Source organism: Corvus cornix, chromosome 2 (genome assembly GCF_000738735.6).
Source record: "Corvus cornix cornix isolate S_Up_H32 chromosome 2, ASM73873v5, whole genome shotgun sequence".
In the NCBI taxonomy this organism is placed as follows: domain Eukaryota; kingdom Metazoa; phylum Chordata; class Aves; order Passeriformes; family Corvidae; genus Corvus; species Corvus cornix.
Window position 1 is genome coordinate 150,279,087 of NC_046333.1, and position 25,145 is coordinate 150,304,231.

Here is a 25,145-nt window from a genome sequence, read left to right on the forward strand (position 1 = left end):
TTAACACTTCTTTTAATTATTGAGGATTGCTCCTGCTGCCTTTTTTTCTTTCCTGAAGTTTTCACGAGGCAACCAATTACTTCTCTGCATAATTCCAGATACTGCCGAGACACTTTACCCTTTCTATATCCTACTAACATTTTTAATTGACTCTTTCTTATTCCATCTCATGTGTCTGGCCTTGATATAGAAGTTCTGTAATACCTCTGTACATGTCTGACATTACTGAGCCACAACTTCATATGATACTATACAAAATGTAATGAGTAATAAAAACCAACTTGAGTATCATTTAATGAAAGCCCTTTTGTACAATGCCATCCTACAGAACACATTTGCTCAGCTCCTCTTTTATATCCTGAGATGGAAAAAATGTCTCTTCTCCTTCTGTAACTTTTTCTCATGTATCCACAGGTAAGGAGAAGCGTTACTAAAGTGACCTTAGATTTCTGCTTAGTAAGGAAACAGGCATTAAATAAAAAGTCTAAGTTCCCTACTGAGTATACATTATGAATAAATACACAGAATTCCAGCTCAGGAAAGATTTTCTGTTTGACTGGCTTCTTTTGTAAAATCAAATCAATTAATGATTCAAATCAGCCAAATGAAATTAAATTTTATTATTTTAATTAAATTTTTATGGTTTCGTAATCCAAAGGTCTGGGATAGAAAATAAAACAAAAGTAATATCGAGTTCTGATACTGTTTTACCGAAGAGACAATGGGGAGGTGTGATAGGCTAAGAAAAAATCACAAAATGGAGGGGAAAAAATCTCCTATGCTAAAAAATAGACAGTTGGATGTCAATTTTGAGAGAGAATAAAAAGGAGAAAATGAGAGAACATGAAAGAGAGCACTTCAGTCAAAGCGTATGTTTCTTCATACAAATCTGTCTGCTCTGGTCTGTTTGTACTGCTGAGGTTTTGACAGTTGGAAGCTATTAATTTCAGAATTACATGGCTTATTGAGCTGGATTTACGGTCTTTGCAGTCGTTAATTCACTTCTGCTTCCTTGATGAAGTAAAGGACTACTTCAGAATGAGCAATGAAAATGAAGCCGACTTCCATCCCCTCAAAACATCTCTTTGCTGGAGAACCTCTGCTGATGGAAGGTCACACTGGCCTTAACCAGTGAGTCAAAATACATGAGGTGGGGGAAGAACTCATGCAAATACCTAGGAAAATTTGCTTTTAGTATAATAAAATAAACAGGAAATGTTCAATTTATCTTAAGTACAAACTTCAAACTACAGAAGAGTACATGAGCACTTCTACCGAGCAGACATCATGGTCCAGTCAAATGACAAATCTTCTTAGTGAAAAGGAGTCTGATCCCAAGTACAATATGGCCAGTGAGGCGACTGCTTTCATTTACAGCATTCTTGGTTTTCAGTTCCAAGCAGGTGCATTTTTTTTTTTTTCAAGTGAAATAAAACGAAAGCTGAGAAGTGTCAGCAGCCAGAGAAGGAAAGCTCAGAGTAGGCCTGTGGACTGAGGTCTCCTCTCCTGTTAATTGCCCCAAAGCAATCTCATGTAAAACCTGTCCTACACAGGCTGTTCAGAGTAGTGCTCCACTACAATTAGCATATTTTCCATTTCTCATTCTCTGCACACTTTACTGTACAATTCATTTAATTGTTGGGCAATTAAAATCTTGCCTGATCAAAGCATTTTTCTTGCTTCTCTTGTTAATACATACATCTTCTGATCTCATTTCCATTTTTTTTTAAATTGTCCACAAGCTGGAGCATATTTTTTCTGAATTTTTATTCAAATAGTATCTTCTACGTTCATCAAAGTAAGAGAAATCTATTTCCCAGCAGATTCACTGATAGTTTTTCACCAACTACTTTACAAGACAGTTTTTCTGTCTTTTCAATCGTCTTCCTTACAATTATCTTCACACAGTTCTTTTTGAACATGTAACCCATTGTCATAATTATTACAGTAGCATTTCATTTTTTAATTTGGATGTTCATTTAATCTATTATTCAATTTACTCCTAACAATACCTAGAAAATTAAGTACCTTGCATAACTGCACGACAATTTATCATCATTATGGTGTCTCTCAATCACCTGTTACGGCTTAACTGAAATGTCGTAAGCAATACTCCTATAAAGAAGTAAACAAGACATGGCTGCTTTTTTTTTCCTTTAAAAATAGAATGGTTTTGCAAATGAAATATTGAAAATAGTCACTCAACACAACAAAATGTATTAGGCACATGTGCCTGATCAAGCTTGAATGAGTTAATTGTCCTTCTACCACAATGTCCTGTTTCTTTTTCTCTTTTTTGTATCTGATTAAACACCATTTTTTGGTACATGTCTCTCCACCAGTATTTCTACTGTAATGTTGTTCTAAAACCCTTAACATTGTGCTGAAAACCATGTATGCTCTTATGCAAAAAGTTGCCCTACTTCAGCAATTTTTCTGCCCTCCTTGAGACCCTGGTCCTCTGATGGATTCCTGGAGATCAGTCAACTTTTGATTTTGCTAATTAAAAAAATGCATCTCAGAGATACTGCAGCTCAAATCAAGCAGACTGTAGATGTTCTAAATATTCAACATAGCACTCGCCAGATTTAGTCGACTTTTGAGAATTGATCAAATTTTATTCAGTGTAGTATCTTTATAGTATAAACCTGCTAATAGTCTTCATTCCTAGAACACCTCTGAAACTTTACATTTTCCTGTTCTGGTTTGATTTGAGCTCTCCTGTGAGAAGTTTCATTAGAGGTTTGGACAAATGTCACATACACCTTTCCTCACAGCTGAATTACTCTGCTAGCTCTGAGTAACACCTAATTAAATAATTTCCAATCACTTCAGACAGCTGAACTTGTAGCAGATTTCTGCGTTACTTGTCCCAGAAGAGATAAGCACCTTTTTTGGACTACATTTCATCCATTTCATTTATGGTACTTGGGTTTTGAGATTATTGAAAAATTTTAAGAAATACAGAGGGAGACTTTTTACCAAAACCTGCAGTGACAGGACAAGGAGCAAAGGTTTTAAACTGAAGATGGCAGGCTTAGATTGGACTTAAGGAAACAATTCTTTACAATGAGGGTGGAACATGTTGCCCAGAAAATCTGTGGATGATCCTAGACCAGTACTCAGACTTCCCCATTAGGATTTATTACCCCATTTTTTGTCCCACTCTTCTCATTGCTTTGTTAGAAGTGCTGGACCTGAAGCTCCAGCTGCCAGTTACTTCAGAAATCTGATATGAAGTGGCCACTGGCACTCCACACAACCTCTCTCATGCCATTCCATAAGAGGTTTTGTTAATTTATTTTCACTTTTGGGTACTCTCTTTATTCTTAGCATCTTTCCTTTGAAATCACTACTGATCTGTTGTGTCTGAAACCTTTTCTGCACAAGTTTTACTTTTCAGTTTTGAGTAACCAAGGCTTGGGTAGGAATTAGAAACAACAGCTGCTTCAAAACACACCACACAATAGTGACATGAAAGACCATTATTCCTGTGCCAGATGCCCCAGTTCCATCAAGTTAGTCCATTTTTCCTGTGTACTACCCCAGTCCCTCAACACTTCCCAGGAACTAAAGCATGTTGCTTGCTTGCCATTGCCAAAATATCCTCCAAAACAGCCTGCACACAAGCTGTTAAGATATGAAAGTCTTCCCACCTCTCTTGGATCTTAAAAACAAAAATCAAAAACCTGAACATTTTTCCAAATGGATGAGAAAGGTCGGTTACCTTGCAAAATCCATTTACCACCAGATTGTTTATCAGTTTTGGTCGTCTGTGAATCAGACTGTGATTTTCTACCTTACAGACAGCTTACTCTTGAGATTTCCTGGCTAATGGTCTTAGTTTCACCTTTCCAATGATGACAATGGCCAGACTACTGTAATTCTAAAATAGAAATAATTGCAGAATATTTTTAGTTTGGCAAATGAACACAGTAACATTCACCATTTCTCTCAAGGCCCTCATACACCCTGCTGATCTCTTCATATCTCCAAGCTTGTATCTATATAATATAAATGATCCTGTCTAGAGCCTAGGAGGGGTGCATTTATTAAAAGAGAAAGTTAAACTAGTTCCTTACAGTCCCCCCATTAAGTCCAGTCTTTGAAAACACATCCAAGACAGCCTTAGAATTTCAAATATGGGGGAGCAGCAACATTATAGGATGGCCCTGACTGAAGCCAAACTGTGAACAGTGGTCATGTGTGCAGAGATCTGAATTACGGAAAGAAAGATTTAATTATTGTCTAAGTTCAGGCTGGAAAATGCAAAATAAAATGGGTGTGTAGCTTCAGTAATTAATGTTCATATTCATGAAACACAGAGCTGTGAAAACTGATTATGACTTGGTGCTCTCTAAAACATACAATTAATTATTAAGATAATTTATTTTTAAGTAATGCTTCCATAAGATGCTTTTTGAAACTCAACCAGACAGAACTTCCAAACAAGCTGTCATGAACCATATGTTCATAAAACACTTCAAAAGGCTTTTAAATCAACATCTTCTATTGATTCCAGCTACCTCTGAGGGACAATTTAAAACCACCTCCACTTTTGAGTGTTTTAGTCTCCTCAAAGTACAATATTCCTGCATGCTGCTGGTAGGCACAGAATTTGCAGTGGGCCCACAACAAGCTTTGTAGCATTCTCTACCAATAAGTAAATAATCAAGACTTTTGTCTGCTGACCAACGCTTTTCTTATTTATGATCTGAGCAGCATTCAGTGGCAGTGATTTTTGTTCTCCCTGTAATCACATACTAGGAAATAAAATGCACTGCGTTGTGAAAAGGCATCCAAGTACATTTAAACGTTAAAACTGTATTGAAATTCACATTTTTTTATGAAGAAGGGAAGAATTAATGAAATGACTGAATGAAATAAAAGAGTGAATGAAAGCAAAAAGCTATTTCTGGACTTTTTTCCATGGTGAAGCTTGACAAATGCATGTTTCTTGGAACACTACTGTTAATAATATTAGAATTCATGTATAATAATTGATTTTTCAGTTATTCAGTTAGTTGCTATAGAGAAAGAAAAGTATTTGCTTGATATATTAAAACCTCTAGCACTTTTCAGTGTCTACAGTTCTAAATTCCTAAACCAATTTTCTCCAATAAATCTTCCCTCTTATACACATGAGGGTCATCAGGAAAAGATTTCTATACCTGTTTCTCACAGGCAGTAAAGGAAGTTATGTTTATTTTGCTTTATGTAGGAGAATTCAAAATAAGTTTCTGTTGTGAAAATTGTTTACAGCATTGAAAGTGTCAGGAGACTCTCATTTCAGAGGCATTTCTCATTTGAATGCAGGAATATCCCAAGCCCAGCCTGTTCCAGGTTCAATCAGGAGCCTATTACAACCTCAGTCTACTTCAAGTTCAATAAAATATTGTGCATGCATTTGTACCTAAGATAATTTTGCTATGGAAAGCAGAAGAGCACCATCAAAACTGGTAAGTGTTCAGTCCCGGGATTTTGCTTGCTTGCAAATTCAGTGACATAAATCAAATGAAGATTGAAAAATCCCTGCACAGACAGCAGCTACAGATGATGCCATCGGATCATTTCCAACCCCAGCCACGGAGCTTGCATGACACACACCTTGGAGGAGTCTTGATTCTCCTCCTTAAACTTTGCAGGCTCTGTTTCCTTGATTTGATGATATTAATGTATTCACCTTAAAACCACATCTATGCCTACATTTGGTTTGTTGCCCAGCCGTAAAAAGAAAATACATCATAAATTTTAGAGACCATTGAACTTGGTGGTGTTGAGCAAGATGATGCTTTTCAATTACGTGTGATTTACTAACCTGCCCAACAGACAACTTCATTTTACAGAGATGTCCTAAATCTTAAAATCAATTTTAACAACACATTAAGAACTCTCAGTCTAGCCTTTGAAATATTTTCCTTTTTATGATTCTTCATGTCTTAAATACTTTTCCCTTCCCCAGTCTTTTAATTACATGAAATCAAAATAAACTGTTCACTACAAACCACTTTTTCCCCCCTCTATCTGACAACTTTAAAGGTAACTTCTTACCCTCAGACCAAAATTTCAATGTTACCAACTTTTAGTTCTACTCTTTGCCTTGCATTTAATGAAAAAAGGACAGGATTGTCAAATTTACATGAAAAATTATTTCAATAGGCTTTCATAATTTTAGAGATGTAATATTAACTCTTATATGAATTAAATATGCCAATTTTAAAAGGAATGTTGGAGTACAGCTTCTACAAATTTGAATAAGAGCCAGTCATTTTTTAATCAAAACCCTGTTAAATATTCATTCATGTTTCACTGTGAGTACTTATAATAAAGTAAACCCTTCAATGTGACCATCAGTATAGCAAAATCCTTGAATAATCATAGAATCAGTTATATTACCTAAAACTAAGCCAAATTTTTAGCCAATTTATGCAAAGGCTATGTCACAATGATGGCCAGTAGTAAAGAGTTCATATTAAAACACAAGTTATTGTTAACAAACAGAAAAACAAAACTCAAAGCAAAGCCAGGTTGTAAATACAGTGTAATGATTAAGAGAAATAAAAAATCCGGCTGATACTACAATATGACAGTATTTTAAACTCTTAACATATTTCCATGCCTGTAAGAGTTGAATAAGAAATATATTCTAGCACTGAAAGAGAATTCTAGTCCAACAGACAGTGTGTCACATTGTCTAAATGCATGTACAAGGCACACCCCCCCCGGCTGTCCAGACACTTCAACAGCCCCTTAGTACTCCCACCTCCCAAACAATAATAACAATCTCTTACTTCCTCCTCCATCCCACACATTAGTAAAGAAAAAATCATCCTGTATTGCCACGGTACAGCATCTGGAGGGTCTGCAGAAGCTGCAGGTAGAGTTACCAGGCTACATCACTAGCAAAGATTTAGCTGCTGAATATTCAAAATTACAGTTAACTTAAAGAAGAGAAAATGTCTCCATTGTCTTTAATTTTCAATTTTTGCTTTTGTTTTCAAGTAAAATCAGGCATTTAATCAAAATGTCCTTTTCAGTAATCCCTGCAGTAAGCTACAGCTTCCACATGGATACACTTTGTGTGTTATACAAAACAGATAATACTCATTACTCATTTAAGACTGAGTTTAAGTTTTTCAACCTTAAGGCAAGGTCCTATGCAGAAGTGCCAAAGGACAATTTTCCACCACAGAGCCCAGGTTCCAAAGCTGCTGATGGTCAAAGCCACTCTGCAGAGCTAAAAAGTGACCAGTCTGATCTCACAACACACACCTGGCACAAACCACTTGTTCTACTGGTGAGGCCCAGGGCAATCATGGCCAAATCCTGTCAATCATACAAAAAAATGCTGCCAAATCCTTGAATCCCCTGAAGAACTGAGGCCAGGTAAGCATGATTTCAGAGACAGCTGATTATGGCTAAAGTTAGACATACTTACAACAAACTACTTTAAACCATTTTTAATCTTCTCATCTATGAACAAAGTGCTCACAGGTTTTCACCTATGTGTTGAGCATGGTCAACATGCTTGAAAAAACCCAAGCACTTAAAAGAGTACACCAATAATGGACTTTGGGGTCATTTTAATTTTAATAATTAACACAGGCAATAGTGATGGATCATTGTTCCTTAAAATTGGTCCTCTTTAGGTCATCACAGTATTAAAATATGGAGCATAAATTTGTTTTAAAAGCAAAAGCTTGGAAACAATTTACTGATGACTTGGGGACTTTATCTGAAACTTGCAACTCACATAGAAGTGTTGGGGATAAAATATCCCAATATCCCATGTTTCAAAGCCTCTGAACAAGCCTTGTTGAGAACCTCAGACAGAAGTCCCATTATTATGACTCTTCGAAATTAAATTAATTCCATTTTTCATTGTGGGAACATCATTCTAAATGCAAAGTTAAGACAAGTAATTCGTCCCTGCTACCCAGAGTAAAAATATTTTCTGCACCTCAAAAGTTAGTAATGCAATTTTCTAGACCATAATAAGAAGTATATCACAAATACATTATGATTCCAAAAGAAAAAATTTAGAGAAATTACTTTAAAAGCCCACACTGTAAGAAAAAGTGAAAATTTAAGTAGCAACCACCTCTCATACAAGACAGATAGGACTGAAAACTACAGGAAAAAGTGCACGGTCAGGTTTCATATTTACTATCACCGAACAGTGGTACTTAAAATAAAACAGATATCAATTCTACATTTATCTTCAGCTAAATAAAACAGCTAAAGGAAAATAAAATTCCTATCAAATTCTCCAGTATCACAGATTGTTGGTAAATGAAAACATTATCATTCTCATGCTGTGGAAAATTACAAGCCAGTACATTCTCTAAAAAAGATCATCCATCGATTTTGATACCACTCACCCCACTGGAGAGGAGCCAACTGTAGATGCTCCAGGACCAGCTGATTAAGAACCCCTTCCACACTTGCTTCCCCTTCACGCTTCAAGGAAGGGTAAATTGGAATTAAGGAAAATTTTGTTTCAGAGAGGAAAAGGGCATGTGATATGCACAACTTTTATTATTGCAAATCAAAACTGCAACCTAGTGATTCATTAAAGGTTAATGTTACAAATGGTTTATTAACCCTTAAATTGACAAACAGTAAAAGTTACACCAGTTGTTATCTTAAGAATATAAAAATTTAATTCCACTGAGGAGCGTTAAAGTAAAGGTAAAATATACTTGAATCATAATAAAACACGAGGGTAAAAAAGTCTGGGAGCCGCAAAAATGCAAAACCTTTAAGTATGGATGAGAATTCAGAATGATAAATTAGGAACAATCTGAAAGCAAAAAGGTTAAAACTTGATAGGGCAATAGAAAACAGAACAAATATGTGGTAGGATAGCCCTGACTGCTGACTTAGGGCCAGTTCCATGGAGGTACCAGATGTTGGACAGTGACAGTGTCATTACTGAGGGCAGACATCAGACCAGAACCACAGGCACAGAACCTGCAAGCTTCCCTTTCTGCCCTGTATGAGCTCAGAAATAGGCCCAGACTGAAAAGAGAAAAAATGAGAAAATTGTTTTTACTCTAAGGACAGTGAAGCACTGAAATAAACTGTCGTGAACAGAACAATCTCTTTTAAAAGGGTTTCAAAATAGGGTACACAAGTGCTAAAATAAAAGCATAGGCAATATCCAATGTCATGCAAAGACAGTATTACCCATTTAAACAAATTAATAATAATTTCATGTGATGAGTCAATCAAGATTTATTTTATTTTATACAAATAATTTAGATTTATTTGTAACAGGAAGAGGACTGGATTTCTTTTTTCTAATTCCCTGACTGCAGAAAGGCACTGAATTCACAGGGTTTGGAAGCACATGCAGATGTCAGCACCATCTTGTATCCAGCCATGTGTCCCACCATAATTAAGGAATAAGCTCCTAGTCAGATTCATCAAGATTTCAACCAACTACTCCAAAAGTACTGGAACCATGGTCCTCAAAAATACATGAAAAAACAAAAGAATATCTGAGCTTTTATAAACAGCTTCTAAATGTGATCAGTCCCTTTTCTGTAAACTCTGGAAAGAGACAAACATCATCTGACTGCTGAATATATATTCACTTGTGTCAGTTGAAAGAAAATTAACAAGCACTGCAGATAACTAATTTCTACGACAGGACATAATCTTGCAGGGACGCCAGGAGATTTAAAGAAAAGTCTTGAAAGCTCAGAACAAAAGCAGATCTAAAGTGATTGAGACTCAAGAGCTCAAAGATGATAGAAGAGGAAAATCAATACTGAGTACAGGATTCTTGCCATTATTTTTTAAAATATTCTCATTATGCCCTGAAAAATGTCATAAGTAGCACTTTTTTTTTCTCCTAAAGAGACCACAAATAAAGAATTCACAAACCCCAAAGAGTCTGAAAGCTGTAAACACCATTAAAGAAAAGCATCTATTTGGAAAACAGAAGACAGCAGAGTATCACCTTAGAAGAGTGCTGCTGCTGAAAAATAAGACTCAGAACACCAGCACAACTCAGTATTTTCCATAAAACACACTAGAGGGTAGAGAATAATTTGAATTACTTCACAGAAACAGCTGATAAATAATTCTGTTATCACATCTTTAATCTAAGGACTATAAGTGAGAGAAAACACTAATAAAAAGGCAGTATTTAAAAGATGCTTTAAAACAGAGTGGCTGCCATTAACTGTAACATTAAACTAACTTTACTGTAATTTACTTACAACAGACTCACAGGGGTGCCTGGAATATTACAAATTTTCACTGTTTAAAGCTTCGTGGAAAGCTTAATGTCTCAAATAACGCTATAAAATTACTATAAAACAGGTGTTTCTCCATTCTTTATTGTTGCTAAATGCTACCAAAGCAGATCCACGTATTCAGATGTAGAACATTCCCCCTAGAACATAAAACCACGGGAGGCAGTGAGGCACATCTTGGGTGCTGTGTCCATTTAGGGCTCCTCAGGACAGGAGAGACATGGAGCTCCTGGAGCAGGGCCAGCAGAGGACAAGAAAATATGACTAAAGGCCTAGAGCATTTCTCTTGCAGGGGAAGTCTGAGGGAGCTGGGCCTGTTCAGCTTCAAGAAGAGACAACTGAGAGGGACCTCATCCCTGCCTGTCAGTGTCGGCAGGGAGGGTTCAGAACATGGACCAGGCTCTGCTCCTGGTGTCCAGCAATGGGAAAGAGGAACGGGCAGGAACTGATGCACAGGAAGTTCCACCTGGACATGAGGAATCATTTCTTTACTGTGCAGTGACCAAGCACTGAACAGGTTGCCCAGAGAGGGCGTGGAGTCTCCCTCCCTGGAGATATTCCAGAACCATCTGGACACAATCCTGTGCCATGTGGTCTGGGATGGCCCTGCCCTGAACAGGGAGGTTGGACCAGATGACCCACTGTGGTCCCTTCCAGCCTGACCCATTCTGTGACACTATTGGTGGTTTTTTGGTTACACATTAAAGAAAAAAACAATCAAACTGAATGGCTCTTTGCAAAAGCTAAAAAATGTTTAAAAAAAAAAAACAACAAACAAACAACAAAAAAAGAAACGCACAAGGAAAACACCCGAATTGATTAACAGAGAAAATTACGTAATATCCCAAAACGGCTTTAAGCTTTTACAGCCAAAATTTTTTGATAAATAAATTTCTTTATTCCATCACAAGCACCAAGCTTATTTTTAGCACACAGCTTATTGTCATCTTGTGGCAAAATAAATTCTATCGACAGGAAATAGCTCGGTGAATGTTATTGTATGTTAAGCTGGAGGTTCAGGGTCTTATTTGTTTATTTGCCAAACAAATTGATGATATTAGTTTATCTTAGATACATGGCCATGGATTGTAGAACTGATGAGAAATTTCAATTTTCACAATTGTTCATTCTGTGTGAAAGCAAAATGTAACATTTAAATGGTTTAGCCATGCACAGATTATTTGACTCGTATTCAGGAAATGAAATTGCGTTTGTCCAATGAGATCATTGAATGAAGCAGCAGAAGGGAGTCTGGTGGTAAAGGAGGGAAAAGCAAGGTTAAGATGCAACCACAGAAGTGGACTTGTTGAAACATAAAGCAACAAACACATAAAGGAATTATGTGTTCGCATGGACCTACAGAGGGATCTGGATCATGGAATTCCATATCACTGATCTTTGTCTCCTGACCGTATTATCAGACAATTACATAAAATTGTTCATTATAGGAAAAATATGAAACTGAAAATTGCTACAAACTCATTATCTTGGAGATGAAAAGCAACCAAAATATGTGGTAAGAAAATATCAAAGGAATGAGAGAGAAAAGCTTAACTCCAGAGTTTGCCTAAGACAAAGCCTTTAAAAGTCAATGAAAGCAAAGGAGTTGAACAGGGGTTGCCAAGATACCCTTTTATTCTTAGCTCAAAGTCAAAGCTGACAAAAGACGCAAGTGTAAGAACGAGGATTTAAAATTCATTGAAAAAGACTGTCCAGATAAACACGAGTACAGACTGCCAAGGTGAAGTTTGACCTTGCAGAATCTATCTGCTTAACCAAATCTCCACATGTTTTGCTGAGGTCTTGCTGCCATCACAAACCTGCTCTTCTGTAGGAGCCAGATTGCTGACCCAGGCCTCATTTCCTACAGTCAAATCTTTGTTATTAACAACACAGGCATCAGCCAGGACTCAAACAGTAGACTTCCAGCTTCCAGCACAATAGTTCATATTTAACAGCTCAAGATATTTTCATCTGCACAATCAAATAAGCCTCAGTGGGGGCCTCAGAGCCAACAAACACACAATCACCAGATGCTGTTTTAAAAAAAATAAAAAACAACCTAAAAACCTAATTTTTCACAGTTGACACCCTCATTTCACATTTCTGTAGCAACAGATTGAATATGATATAAACTGTTTCATACCAAAAACCTAAATGACAGTCAAATGAACTAGTTATTTCCCCAGGGAAAACTTTGGTCTTTTACACTCTCTGATTGCCTCATGTGTAGCTGGGTACTCACAATTAGAACACAGTCTGTTATCTAAAATCTACTGCTTAAAAAAACAATAGGTTTTTAAAAATGGCTTCTATCTGGAAGTTACTTATGTTTTTTCTCCCCACAGCATCCCACATTTTGCATCCTAAAAAAAATTATTTTCAATACATATGTCCTTTGCAAATAAATGCAGGTGGAAGAAGGCACATAATCATAAAAAACAGCAAATGTTCCTAAGTAAGAATTATACTAATTAAAAATAAATCTGCATTATTTGCACATTTTACTTACAGCAGTTGCCATATTCATACTTTAAGCTTTCTGCTTGATTATTATTCTGGTACTTTATTATTAAAACTAATTATATACAGTTATTTAGGGTCTTAAATAATAGTTATTTTTGTAAACAATAAGAAGCAGCATAGAAATGTAAAGAAACCTTTACTGATGTACAGAAGTTCCACAAGATGTAATATTGTCGTAACTGAAGATTCATAATTATGATCAAGATAAAGTCATCAAAAGCTGAATAGACACAGAAAAATGATTTTCAATAAGAGTTATCAGTGATTTGCTGTCAAGCAATCACTTGAGATGACTCAAGCTTCTGTCTGATAGATAATAATTTCAAAATCCTGATTGGCTGCTTTGATGATGAAATACAAAAACATTCATAATTTTTATGTATTTGGAAAAGATGTCAGTGTTCACAAACCTAATAAATGAGTGGAACTTACGAAGATCACTGGGATGAAATGAAGAAAAGCTCCGAGTACCACCCTAGAAGGAATCAACAAATCTATAAATGAAAGTTGGGAATAATAATTCAGTCAGTTATGCTGGACCACATGCAAAAAAAAAAAAATCAATCAGACAATAGTTCTCAGAGAAAACATCATCTCTGAAACCCGGAAGGTACCTTTTCTTCTGTGAGAAACCTGACCTGCAGTATTGCCTCCAGCCTTGGATCCCACATACTGAGAAAAATAGAGCTGTACTGCAGAACAACATCAGCAATATGACTGAAAGAAAATGTGCTTTGAAAGAAATTTTGGCAATTAGGTTTAAATATGGAAAACAAAAAAAATGAGGAAGGGGCAGAAAATACAATTAAAAAAATGTAAGGAAACATTGCAAATAGGACAGACTTCTATACATTACAGATATTAAGGCTGAAGTAAGAAAAAAAGTCCAATTATTAGAAAAGTTAAAAAAGGAACATGATATTTAAGGTGGCACTGGAAGTCTGTCTCACTTTTTTAAAGGTTGTTTAGGCCAGGTTTAGAATATTTTCAAGAAAATGACCCCAAAATGTTACAGTCTCATTTCACTGAAATAGCAATTCCTTCACAGTACATTAGAAAATTTCTCTGGCTGCAATCAAACCTGGAGATAGGAGAAGATAGGGAAGGAAAAGGAGTTTACTTTTCAAAAGTCATTCTTTGACCCAGCCCTCTGCCCAACTGCACAAATCACAGAATAACTTATATTGAAAGGCAATTCCAGAGTCACTGTCCAGCCCTGTGCTCAAAGCACAGAAAATATTGAAATTGCACCAGGTTGTTCAAGGCATTGCCCAGAATTTTTTAACATCTTCAAAGATACCAATTTTACAGCACTTTTGGACAACCTGTTCCAGTACCTGAGCACCCTCATTGTGAAAAGGAATTTTCCTAGTATCTAACTGGAATTTAACAGTCCCCTCATGACACACCTTGCTGTCAGATGAACTTTGCTGACTGCTGTAACTCTCAGGCTTTGAGAAGGCTGCTCCTGGAGGCCCAGAAACTCCACTGGGCCAGCATCCTTTCCAATCCTGCCTTCCACGTCCCCAAAGTCTCCCCTGCTGAAGTCCAGAGTCATTATTCTGCCACTTACTCTCCTCACTTCCCTCAGAATATTGAGCTCCATGATCTCAGGACAACTGCAGCCAAGGCTGACACCAAACTTCAAACCCTGCAGATGGATCATTTGTTCAAGGAGCAGATCCCACACAGCACATACCAAATCAAACCATCCAACACCTGTACACCAAAGTTGTCCTTAAGAGTACTCCAGAAATAAGCTAACCTGCAACTGGAAGACTTCTTCCAGTCGTCAAAGGAAGAGTTCATCCAGCTTTGCTTCTTGTTTGGGGGTCTGTACCAAATGCACAGCTCCTCACTCTGTTGGATGACTCTGTCCTTGGTCAAAAAGCTTTCAATTGTCTCATGTCTCCTTTCCTGCTAATTCCCTGTGCACACTCTAATTTCCCCTCCACATTCTTTTGCAAGTCCTGGTGTAAGCGTCTGACGTGGGCCTTGGATCACACCTCAGGGCAAATTCTGTGATGTTAACTCACCTCAGCCCATCACTTTCCCATGTCATGCACACAGTCAGGAGAGAAAAGTTATCTGGGGAGTTCAAAGTAGCTCAGAGATGATGGATAACAAAGGGATCACTTGGCCTTACCATTCAAGAGATGTGCTCAAAGACCTCATCTAGCAGGAAATATCAGTAACTCTACCCTTTTGTAATTTTGCAAATACTTTTGCTCTCTTGGGTGCACTTAGGCTGACTCCTGAAGGAAAAAAAGGCTAATGCAGCTGAACTACCCATCCATTTCTCTGCCTGTCTGTCCATCAGTAACTCTGCTGGCCTGTGTCTAATTACTCTGATGGGGGAAAATTATCTCAGAAACCAAGTTTCTTAAACTTAGCAGAATGGAGAGAAGACTATTTTTTTTTTTTAATTTACTGGTTCACATCTAAATGTTGCTGCAAGAAATAAAAGGATTAAACCAGGATAGGTTCAGGTTGGACATCATGAAGAACTTCTCCATGGAAAAGGTTGTCAAGCATCAGAAGGGGCTGCCCGGAGAGGTGGTGGAGTCACCATCCCTGGAGGTGTTCAAGAAAGGACTCAATGTGGCATTCAGTGCTGTGGTTTAGTTGACATAGTGGTGTTTGGGCAAAGTTTGGACTCGATTTTGGAGGTCTTTTGAGGTCTTTTCCAACATTAATGATTCTACAATTCCATGGGAAAGACTAACTCTAGTTGGAACGTGACACCTGGAAAAGAATGTACACATTTCTTCAAGGATTTTTAAGCACATGTGAAACTTGTTGCCTTTCATTAATTAGATTAGTTTTAGTTCCTGGAATAGAGAGAACAATCACAGCAAGTATTAAAAACACAAAGTAATGGTTGCACTGAATGTAACACACAGAATCCACGCACTGTTCTACTGGTTTCTGACTGACTTTCATGTCAGCCACAACGGTTTTGGGACCAAAACTGGGGTTAAATCCAGAACACAGAATGGATGTAAACAGTGTTGCCCAGCAACTGAAAGGAGTGAGGCTGTATCTTTACACCTTGACAAAATGATTACAACTATGCACTCAATTCCAGTGTAAGAATTCATCTGTGCTATCACAGAATATTTATATCTTTCCATAACATAGACATTTTCTAAGTGAGTTCTGGTTAAATATTGACATTTTTGCATAAAAGGAGCTCTCTCTGAAATGTTGCTTGGGGAATCTGGACTGAACCAGGCACTAGGAATCTCATTTATGTCTCAAGCCTTGCTTTTGACAAATCCAGATCGATTTAATAATCACAGGATGGTTAAGTTTGGAAGGGACCACTGGAGGTCGTCTGGTCCATCCCCCTGATCAAGCAGCACCCTCAGAGCACAGGACTGTGTCTAGGACAGCCCTTGAATATCTCAAGGGAAGGAGACTCCACAGCCTCTCTCTGCCATCCTGTGTCACTACTCAGTCACCCTCACAGTAAAGAAGCTCTTCCTCACAATAATTAGTAATGAAACATCATTTCAGATCACTGGATAAAAGTACAATTATAAGTACAAACAGATAAAGCATGATTTGATTGCCACTCTTCTCTCATCTTCTGCCACCCCCTATCATGTGAATTTGAAGATGATCTGTGTGAAAAATATAAATCTCCTGGGAAGTGCTGAGTACCATCACATGGCTTGGGGGACTGCTGTACAGAATGTTTCCTGAAGAAAATCATGAGAAAGTGTATTTTTGACAAGCCAAGCACAAGTTTTTTTTATAGAAATCACAAAATTTATAGCAACACCATTGGTTTATTTTAACTCTAAACTGAATGCAATTTCTTATTAATAATCATAAGGCAATATTTTACTGCATTTAGAATTATTGTGGGGATTTTATGTTTAGAATGACTAAGTCATCACACAATCCCTGTCTAAGCCTTAAAAAGCTACCCAAGATTAGATACATTACTAAATCTATAAAGAGGACTTGTAAATAAATTATTCTAATATGTTCTGATTTACTCAAATTTAATTAAATATATGCAAACTCTCCAAATCCAGCTTCATGAATTTCTTCATTATTCACTGACTTGCTGTGGGGGAGAACAGAAAAATTTGACCCCATGAATCTACTACTCATCAATCCTAACTACACTTCCTCGGTTCCCTAAAAGCTGGGAAAAACACACAGGATTTATGACATGCTCAGTGACTCAGAAAAAGCCATTATAGGATGACCCAAGCATCGCCTAAATAATATACAGCACAATTAACCTTAAACAGTCTGTAATTACGATAAGCTTCATAGTTCTAATTACTTTTCTTTTCAGTAACACTGCTGTGAAGTGAGTTGAATTATAAAATAAAATGTATCAGAGGGCATATATTTATATACTTTTAAAGCAAGTATTTATGAAAGGATATAATTTTCCAGCAAATATCCAGCTTGCTGTTAATCTCCAGACCTCTTGCTTGTTGCCTTTCTTCTTCCAGCTGCTTTGCATTCGCCAACTGTGCCCCATCAGCTGGGGATTCTGGGAAGCTCTCAAAATTAAACTTGTCCACTTGGATAGCTATGCTGTAGCAAGGGAAAAGAAAGAAAGAAAAAAAAAAAACCAACATCATCCTCACTGATATTATTTCTGCAGAAACTGCAGAGCACTGCAAACACGGGCACTACAGTATCAGTATATCGGCTTCAGTGGCACCTAGTCTGTAATTACTGATACATAAACCATATGGTTTATTCTACTGAAAACAGAAGTCTAAGCCTTTGATGGTAAAATGCTTTACAAATCATCAATCAACATCTCAATGACTTTGTGAGTGGTGCATAAGACATTTATTTTGCAGTTGCAAGTAGATGACTTTATTGTGGTTCTGTAGAGGTTCACCTGCCTCCACTCTTGGTAGGTGAAAGCTCATGGTGTGCTCAAGACTTGCTGATAAAAGCAACAAGACTGGGCCAAAAGCTGATGAATATACTATTAAAGTTGCTTATTAATACCAACCCATATAAAGGAAAGCAGAATATTATATATGAAAGCATCCCTGAAGTGAACTGTAACCACCTGGAGAGTCCATTGATTTCACAAGCCAACTTCCTCACTTTTCCTTGCAAAACTCAGGAAGGAAAGACAAAATAACCACAGAAGTAGGGCCTAAATGTGGCCCTTGATTTTTTTTTTTTTTAAGAAGACACTTCCCTCCTGCTTTGTGCATCTTCATGAATTACAGACAATATTAATTTCAATATCCCAGTATAATTCATTGGTAGTAAATGGTTAAATAATTGCTTTATTAAATGTACGGTAAGGCATAAAAGGTAATCAAATTAAATATAGTACACTATAATGCATACTAAATACTGATATGTTAAATTAGAATCACTAATCTAATATAAAAGGGAATTTAGACCAGCTCACATCACATGAAATGTGGTTATGGAAGATCTAATATACTATGCTGCCAAAACAGCTTTAATTTCCTGAATTGTCTGAAATAGAAAAATAATTAGGGAAGAATTAAAATATATTGCTCTTGAGATGACTTTGCACTTAAGGAGACCAAGCAACAGCTTTGAAAACCATTCAGGATGAAATGCAGCTACAAACTGAAAAGGGGTCTGGGAAGGGCATTTCACAAAAGCACAGGACTGCTGTTATTCTTTTATCTATTTCTTCATATAAAGAGGGAAACATATTCTATGAGTTGCCAAAAGGAAAATACCAGTAACAAATGTCAACAAGAAAGACCTTTGAAATCCCTTCAGACCAGAAAAGATTTTCTATAATTCTCATTAATTTAAAAGAATCTTGACCCTAAAAGAAACTGGGTGAAAATTCACAGCAATTACAAGGAACAATCTAGAGCTTGTGATGTTTCCTGTGGGAAGATGAATTCAATAGACCTTATCAAGACTGAGCAAAAACTGACATCTGAGAAGAAGCTTCTAAAGTTCCCCCTTCACCATTAGTGGAAGGTGGCCGTGCCCATGGCAGGGGGCTGGAACTAAATGGCCTTTAAGGTCCCTTCCAAATCCAAGCACTCTATGATTTTATGACTAAAAAGTACAAATACAGCACTCAGGCAAAGGTTTCTGTAAGCTACCACTTCTGCAGCCTGCATCTTTGCTGATCCTCACATCCCAAAGGCAGAGGAATTAATCTTTTCCTCTCCAAGGGAAGGTTTTGTTTTGGCTATTTTTAATGCAGCAAGAGATCATTAGAAGTTCTTCATTTACATGCAGAGTCCATCAAGTGCTAAGCATATTCAAAAGCTAAACATGAGCTACAAAAGTGTATCACAGGAACTGCCACAATCAAGCCAGAAATAAAGACCATAATGAAAAACACCCAGATACAATCTGAAGAGTGGATTCTGAAAAAAATTACCAGGCCTGAAACTATGACTAACAACATCAATTCTTACTGGCACTGAAGTATGATTTGATTCTGCAAATGCAGGTTGGGTTTCCTGGATTTTGCACAGGCAATGCACGTGGAAGACACAACTGGAATATTTTGAATTTCATTGTCTTTGTTTCCAAGATCACTCCATCCCTCTGTGGTATGTGAGCCGATGCAAACCCAGGACTTGATTTCTATTATATACAGAATACTGCTTATATTCTGACAGAAATACGGTTAGTTTCCTATAAGCATATTTTAATAAATTGTCTTAGCTTCTGGACAGTCAGAAGTATTTAGAATCCATCTCCAAAGGGACCAGGAAAACAGTTCCCATCTAATTACTGTGTTGCACTTTTCTAAGTGATAGATATTTGAGAAAAATATTCTAGCCTAACAATATTTAATATGCAACTGCAGCATTCAGATTGCATTCCTCTGTTGAAGGATCATTGCTGGCAATATGGTAATTTTTGTCTGGAAATTAAATATGCATGTAAGCACTTTGTACCCCAACAGCCTCCAATAAATCCACATCAACTTTAGGAACAGAGCCTAGATTGCTCTTAACTGTTCATTGTGCATCTCTCCTTGAAGTAACTTTTATTAAACTCTAAGTTATGGAAAACTTTAGTAAACAGGGCTCTCAGTACTCAGAGGCTCTACTGTTTCCGAATCTTCTAACCATGTTTTTATTTATAATGTTTATACTGTATTTAGCACAGTGGCACCTCATGTCACATGAGAAGTTACAAAAACACCCACCACAACACACTTGCCAGCTACAAAGTGAAGAGTCTGAGTAAAAGAGAACTACAGAGAGAAAAATATCACACAAAACAGTACTATGAACACAGCAGTAGGTAGGATATATGAAAGCAATAAACAGATAAAATGTTTCAAGACTGTAGTTCCTCTCAAAGTAAAGCACAACAAAATTAAATCCTTGCTCTTTTTGTTAAACTTATCTGCCTTTTATCATCCATATTCTGCTTCCTCTTGTGCTAAAAATATTCATTTCAAGTTTTGTCTCTGCATTTTTTATCTGTAATGTTACTTCAGTATTTATTCTTCAGCCTATGGAACACGTAGTACATGGGAAGGCTTTGCACAAGAATCCAAACAAAAAATGAATACCATAACCTAAATCAGTCATTCATCCTTAAAAATGTACCCCTACTCAAACACAGCTCCTTCGCTTTCTTTTTAAATCTGAAGATTTCTCCCATCTCAAGTGATGCATTTCACCAGGGAGGTGTTAATGAGTGGACAAACAATTCCCAGAGCCAGCTGATGGAAGGAGAAAATGGATAAGCTGGACAATGAATTACAATCACCAACTAAAAAAAGTATTTTTTTCAACTTTTTTAAGTGATCTTTAGAGATCACATGGACCTCACCCTGAAGAAGGAGAGGGCAGTGAAAGGCAACCTTTTCAACATCACCAACTTTGTCACTGGGCTGTGCAACAGAATAATGAGACTGAAATGTATTTTAGCCCTAAAAAGTCATTCTCTGCTGTCTTCTGCAGTTACTTTGCAACCTGTTTCCTGTCAAGAGTTCTCTGCACTTCTCCCCAAATTTGTCCTTGCTTGCTGTGATATACAAGAATCTATGTAATCTATATAGGAAAAGGTAAAAATAGACTATTCAGTTTGAAACAGGCATTCAATTTATTGCAAACAGCCAGGGTAATGACGGTTCACATTGTGCAAGGGCACCTGTTCCTTGCCCTTCACAGTAATTATGTATCAGGGAAAACAGAGAAGATCTTAAAACTCAAAAGTTTAGAAATAAACTTGTGCCAGGAAGAGGGACTAGAATTCCATTTTAACTTCTTTGCCTCATGGGGAGCTATCCAAATTTCCTACTAGATGAGTTTTCAATAAATAATGAGATATTTGTTTGAAAACACGGCATTATGCAAAAAAAAAAAATTAAATATCCAATCCTGCAAATGGAAAACAGGTATTGTTTCTCTCTGGCCATCCTTGTCTGAGCAGGAGGAGGAATAAAGTAGCAACAGTTTTCATGAATAATGAACCAATTGTGTTTTGAAACTACTGGGTTTTGTCACGAAATGAGCCCAAGCTGTTGTGACAGCTCCTCAGACAACTGAGCATCGTTACAGGGATGCAAATTATTCAAATACAAATTAAATGGATGAAGAGGAGAAGGTCAGCTCATCAGCAGTCCTGATGATATGTCTGCATGGTATCCTCTCACATCATCTGTCAGGATGGTTTACAGGCAAAAAAGTGACAAACCTTCTGATGGCACTGCCACCATCTCAATGACAGTCACCTGAAGTCCTATTAAAGTCACAGTGCAGAGCTACTAAAGGCACTGGACAGCTCATTTCACCTCTTCTCATAAAAAGAGCTGCAACTTTACTGGAAATCCTACCCTGCCCTGACAAAAAAATGCTCAGCAGAAAGGACTTTGCATGGAGGAAAATAACTTCCAGAAACGACATCATGACTGCTCCCCAGCCAGTGCCTTCCATATCCCCCTTTCCCAAAGCAGTGCCAGTTAAACTGAGCAGCACTGACAGCTTCACAGAAGTGCCATCTGGTAGAGAAAATTAATAGATGAAAAATTGAGTAAGGCAGCATCACTGGGGGTGCTGCAAACTCCTGCCTTTGTTCCTGGCAGGACAGTGGGCAGGTCCCAGGCACATCCCATCCCACAGTGACACATCTCAGATCATTACACGTCCTCTTCTAAGAGTATAAATCTATAAATTGAAATTAATTATGTGATACTCTACAAATAAAACAAGGTTAAGAACAGGCATGGTATTAAAAGAAAAGCAGCAATCTGCTCAACATAAGTAGATTTCATCTTTCATTAAGTAAATAAAACACTGCTGCTTAGCTTGGAAGAATAAAATATAGAGAGAGTCCTTATTCAATTATCCTTAAGAAGAAACAGTATAACAGGAAACAGTATAACAGAAAACTCTTCCTCGTGGCTAACTACCTATTTAAATACTATCATCCACAGATGAGTTTGCAAGCTGCTTCCAAAATGAAGCTGACAGGAGGCAGTTGGAGACTTTATTCAGTATTATGCTTCCTGTTCATCCTCCTTGCACATATAAAGTAGACAGGAGGGACCCTGTGCCAGACCACGTTATTGCCACTTATGCAAAATGCTTATGTGCATGAAGAGTCCCTGTACACTCAGTGATTTTAAATTTCAGGAAAACTTGAAGTGAGAATGATACTCTCATTCTCACATTCAAGAGGGAAAGAAATGCATAAAAGCACAAGTTTCCTTTAAAAACTTTGCCTGATTCTTTCATTGTGCAATCTCACTAGTAATATATAGCATTATGTTTCAGGTACACACCTGAATTCCACTCTAAATACAAGCCCTGCAGCTGATACCAAACTGGAAGTGATGCCCCACTATATAATAATTTACAGGCAAAGAGGGACCTGAAGAATCAAATCTCTTGTGAGATGAAGACATTTGTACTGTTGGCTGGTAATAATAACGTAAAGCAGTGCAAATTAATATATACCTCATGTTTACCTGTAATTCTTTCACAGATTTAGAAGTACAACCTGTATTTCATTCACTACTATAAAATACAATTGTAAAATTTAGTAGCTCAAGTGACCCACAAGTAATGATCTCTCCTCCTGGCATAAAACTGACTGCGGAAAGAAAAACAATGGCTTTAATATCTGAACCATGCAGAGCAGAAGATAAATTTTTTCCATTAATCTTGAGAAAGGTCAATTAAATTTAAAAATTTGCATTTAGAACTTAATTATTTATTTTAAATAATTGAAGAGGAGATAAAAGTCAAACTATAGTGCTGAAGTCTGCAATATTCAACAGCTTAGACTTATCTGAGCAACAACATTTCAGACTATAAAAAGTTAAAACAGGAAAGAATCGTTCCACTGGATATAATGTAATATTTGAAAATGGAGCAGTGCTAAGAGATAGTTGGCTACATAAATCTTCTGCTTAAATGTGATTATACTATGCGTGCTGGGCATATAGCTTGTTAATTCCTAACTCCAAATCTGAAAACCATAAACTGCAAATGAAGAGGCAGAACAATTAACTTCAACTTGCCTCTTTTTTCACTTGCCCATTTAAATAATTTGGATTCCCATGGCAATCACCATGCAGCAGAGATGTTAGCTACCTAAAGAAATAAGAAATTTAAAATAATAATAATAATAATGGTTATAGCCTACTTTATGAATACACCAATTTCCATAGGGGCATAAGAGACCAATAATCAATAGTCTTTCATTAGGAAATCTGGAAAAGCCTAAGTACAGTAATACTTAAAGATTGAGTTAACTATCCTCCCTTCATCGCAGCTGAACTACACAAGGATTTCAAAAGTCTCTTTATCCAAAATAATGCCATTCTGTACCTCCTACCTCTCTCTCAGTGGAATAGTAATAATCAGAGAAATAAATGTCAAAATATATATGTTCATATTCAGCTGCTCATTTGAGTAATTCATTATTGCCTTCATATGGCAGGAAGTTCAGAAGAAAACATATGCAAATTAAAATCATGGAATTTTGGGCCAGATGTAACAAACAAGACCAAAAAGCTCAATTCTACAGTCATGCCTAGTTATCGCTCCAGCTGTCTGAATCTCCCCAGGAAAAGACTGAGAAGATTGCCCAGCACAAAACATAAACAGTAAAAATAGAGTGGAAGAAGGTAAAAACCTCTGTTACTTTGAAATGATTTCATCTTTTCCAGGGAGTCTCGAGTGAAGGAATCAGGTGCTCACCTGGTGCAAACCTGATCTTCATTCTGATTCTGCTCACACTGAGCATTAAGGGACAAAAACCACCAAATTTCTCTGCTCCTGGAACATCCCAAAAGAACCAGAAATGCTGGTCAGGAATCACCCCTGAATCATTTCCCATCCTGGGCTCTGTCCTGACCCAGCACTGATGGTTGTTGCCGGTCCCAGGGCCCTGCAGGATGATCCAAAGGAGTGGAGTTGGGTGTGTAGAGCACTCAGAGGAATCTCACAGCCTCCTGCACATGATAAACCTGGAACATCAATTCACTTTTGCCTATGAGAAAAAAGAAAAATTCCCAAATTCCCAGTGCTCCTCTTTTAAAGGAGTATGACTGAGACATGTGGCACACGACTGGAAGGTTACTTCAGAGAATATGCTGAGATCCTACTCAAAAACCAAACTAGGGGGCAAAACCCACCAGGACAGCCTGTACATATGGGAAATTGTGAAGAGTCCATCTCAGTGGCTACTTATGGGAAAATGCAGAGGTACAGAGCTTTATACACAACATAAGGAAAAAAGTAAGTTTTTCACAAAGGAGGTGATTCAAACATGTTTTGGGTAGAATCATAGGATGCATGAATGCTCAGTGTGCAAGAATACCCATTTTGCCATGGATTGTCACTTCAAGATACAATTAGACTTTACATTCATAATGAATCATTAATTTACCATCTACTTGCTTGTCTTCTCTTTTTATACACAAAGGTAACATTTGCCCTTTTCCCAGAGCACTGCAGCAGAAGTTCACCTCAAGATGATTTAGTGTGATTAATAAATTCTTTTCCAAGTCACTGTTTTCCCAGTATAACCTGTATAATTTTATCACACCTGCAACCTTCACATTTTCTGTTCAGAGCACTCTTTGGTGAGTCCCTTGAAAAGTCTTGTATTTCAAGTTAACCCAGTCCATTGACTTTACAATGTTTATTTTGCCACAAATACATTGATTCTTTTCACCCACAGAGTTGCACAGATCTTACTACAAATTCTCCAGTCCCAGATGCAAGTTTTTGAGTGATACCCTACTTAAACAAGGAAATCTAGAATCTCTGCCAAAAAGCAAAGCTGGGGGGCACTCAGGACATCCTCAGTTTAAGAAACCAAAGCACCAGAAGAGCAATGAACATCTCCCAACAAAGCGATGTGGTCCATGAGGTTCAA

At 37.2% G+C, this 25,145-nt stretch overlaps 1 protein-coding gene across 6 annotated transcripts in view; it reads right to left on the reverse strand.

Annotated features, from left to right (window-relative positions):
- Positions 1 to 25,145, reverse strand: part of TRAPPC9 (trafficking protein particle complex subunit 9) — a 462,128-nt gene that overhangs the window by 231,457 nt on the left and 205,526 nt on the right. For all 6 annotated transcript variants that reach the window (XM_039548554.1, XM_039548555.1, XM_039548551.1 and 3 more), the window contains 2 exons: positions 17,201 to 17,354; positions 8,382 to 8,472 (listed from right to left, as the gene is read on the reverse strand). In XM_039548554.1, the coding sequence (XP_039404488.1) occupies positions 8,382 to 8,472; positions 17,201 to 17,354 (245 nt within the window). The remainder of the gene's footprint in view (positions 1 to 8,381; positions 8,473 to 17,200; positions 17,355 to 25,145) is intronic.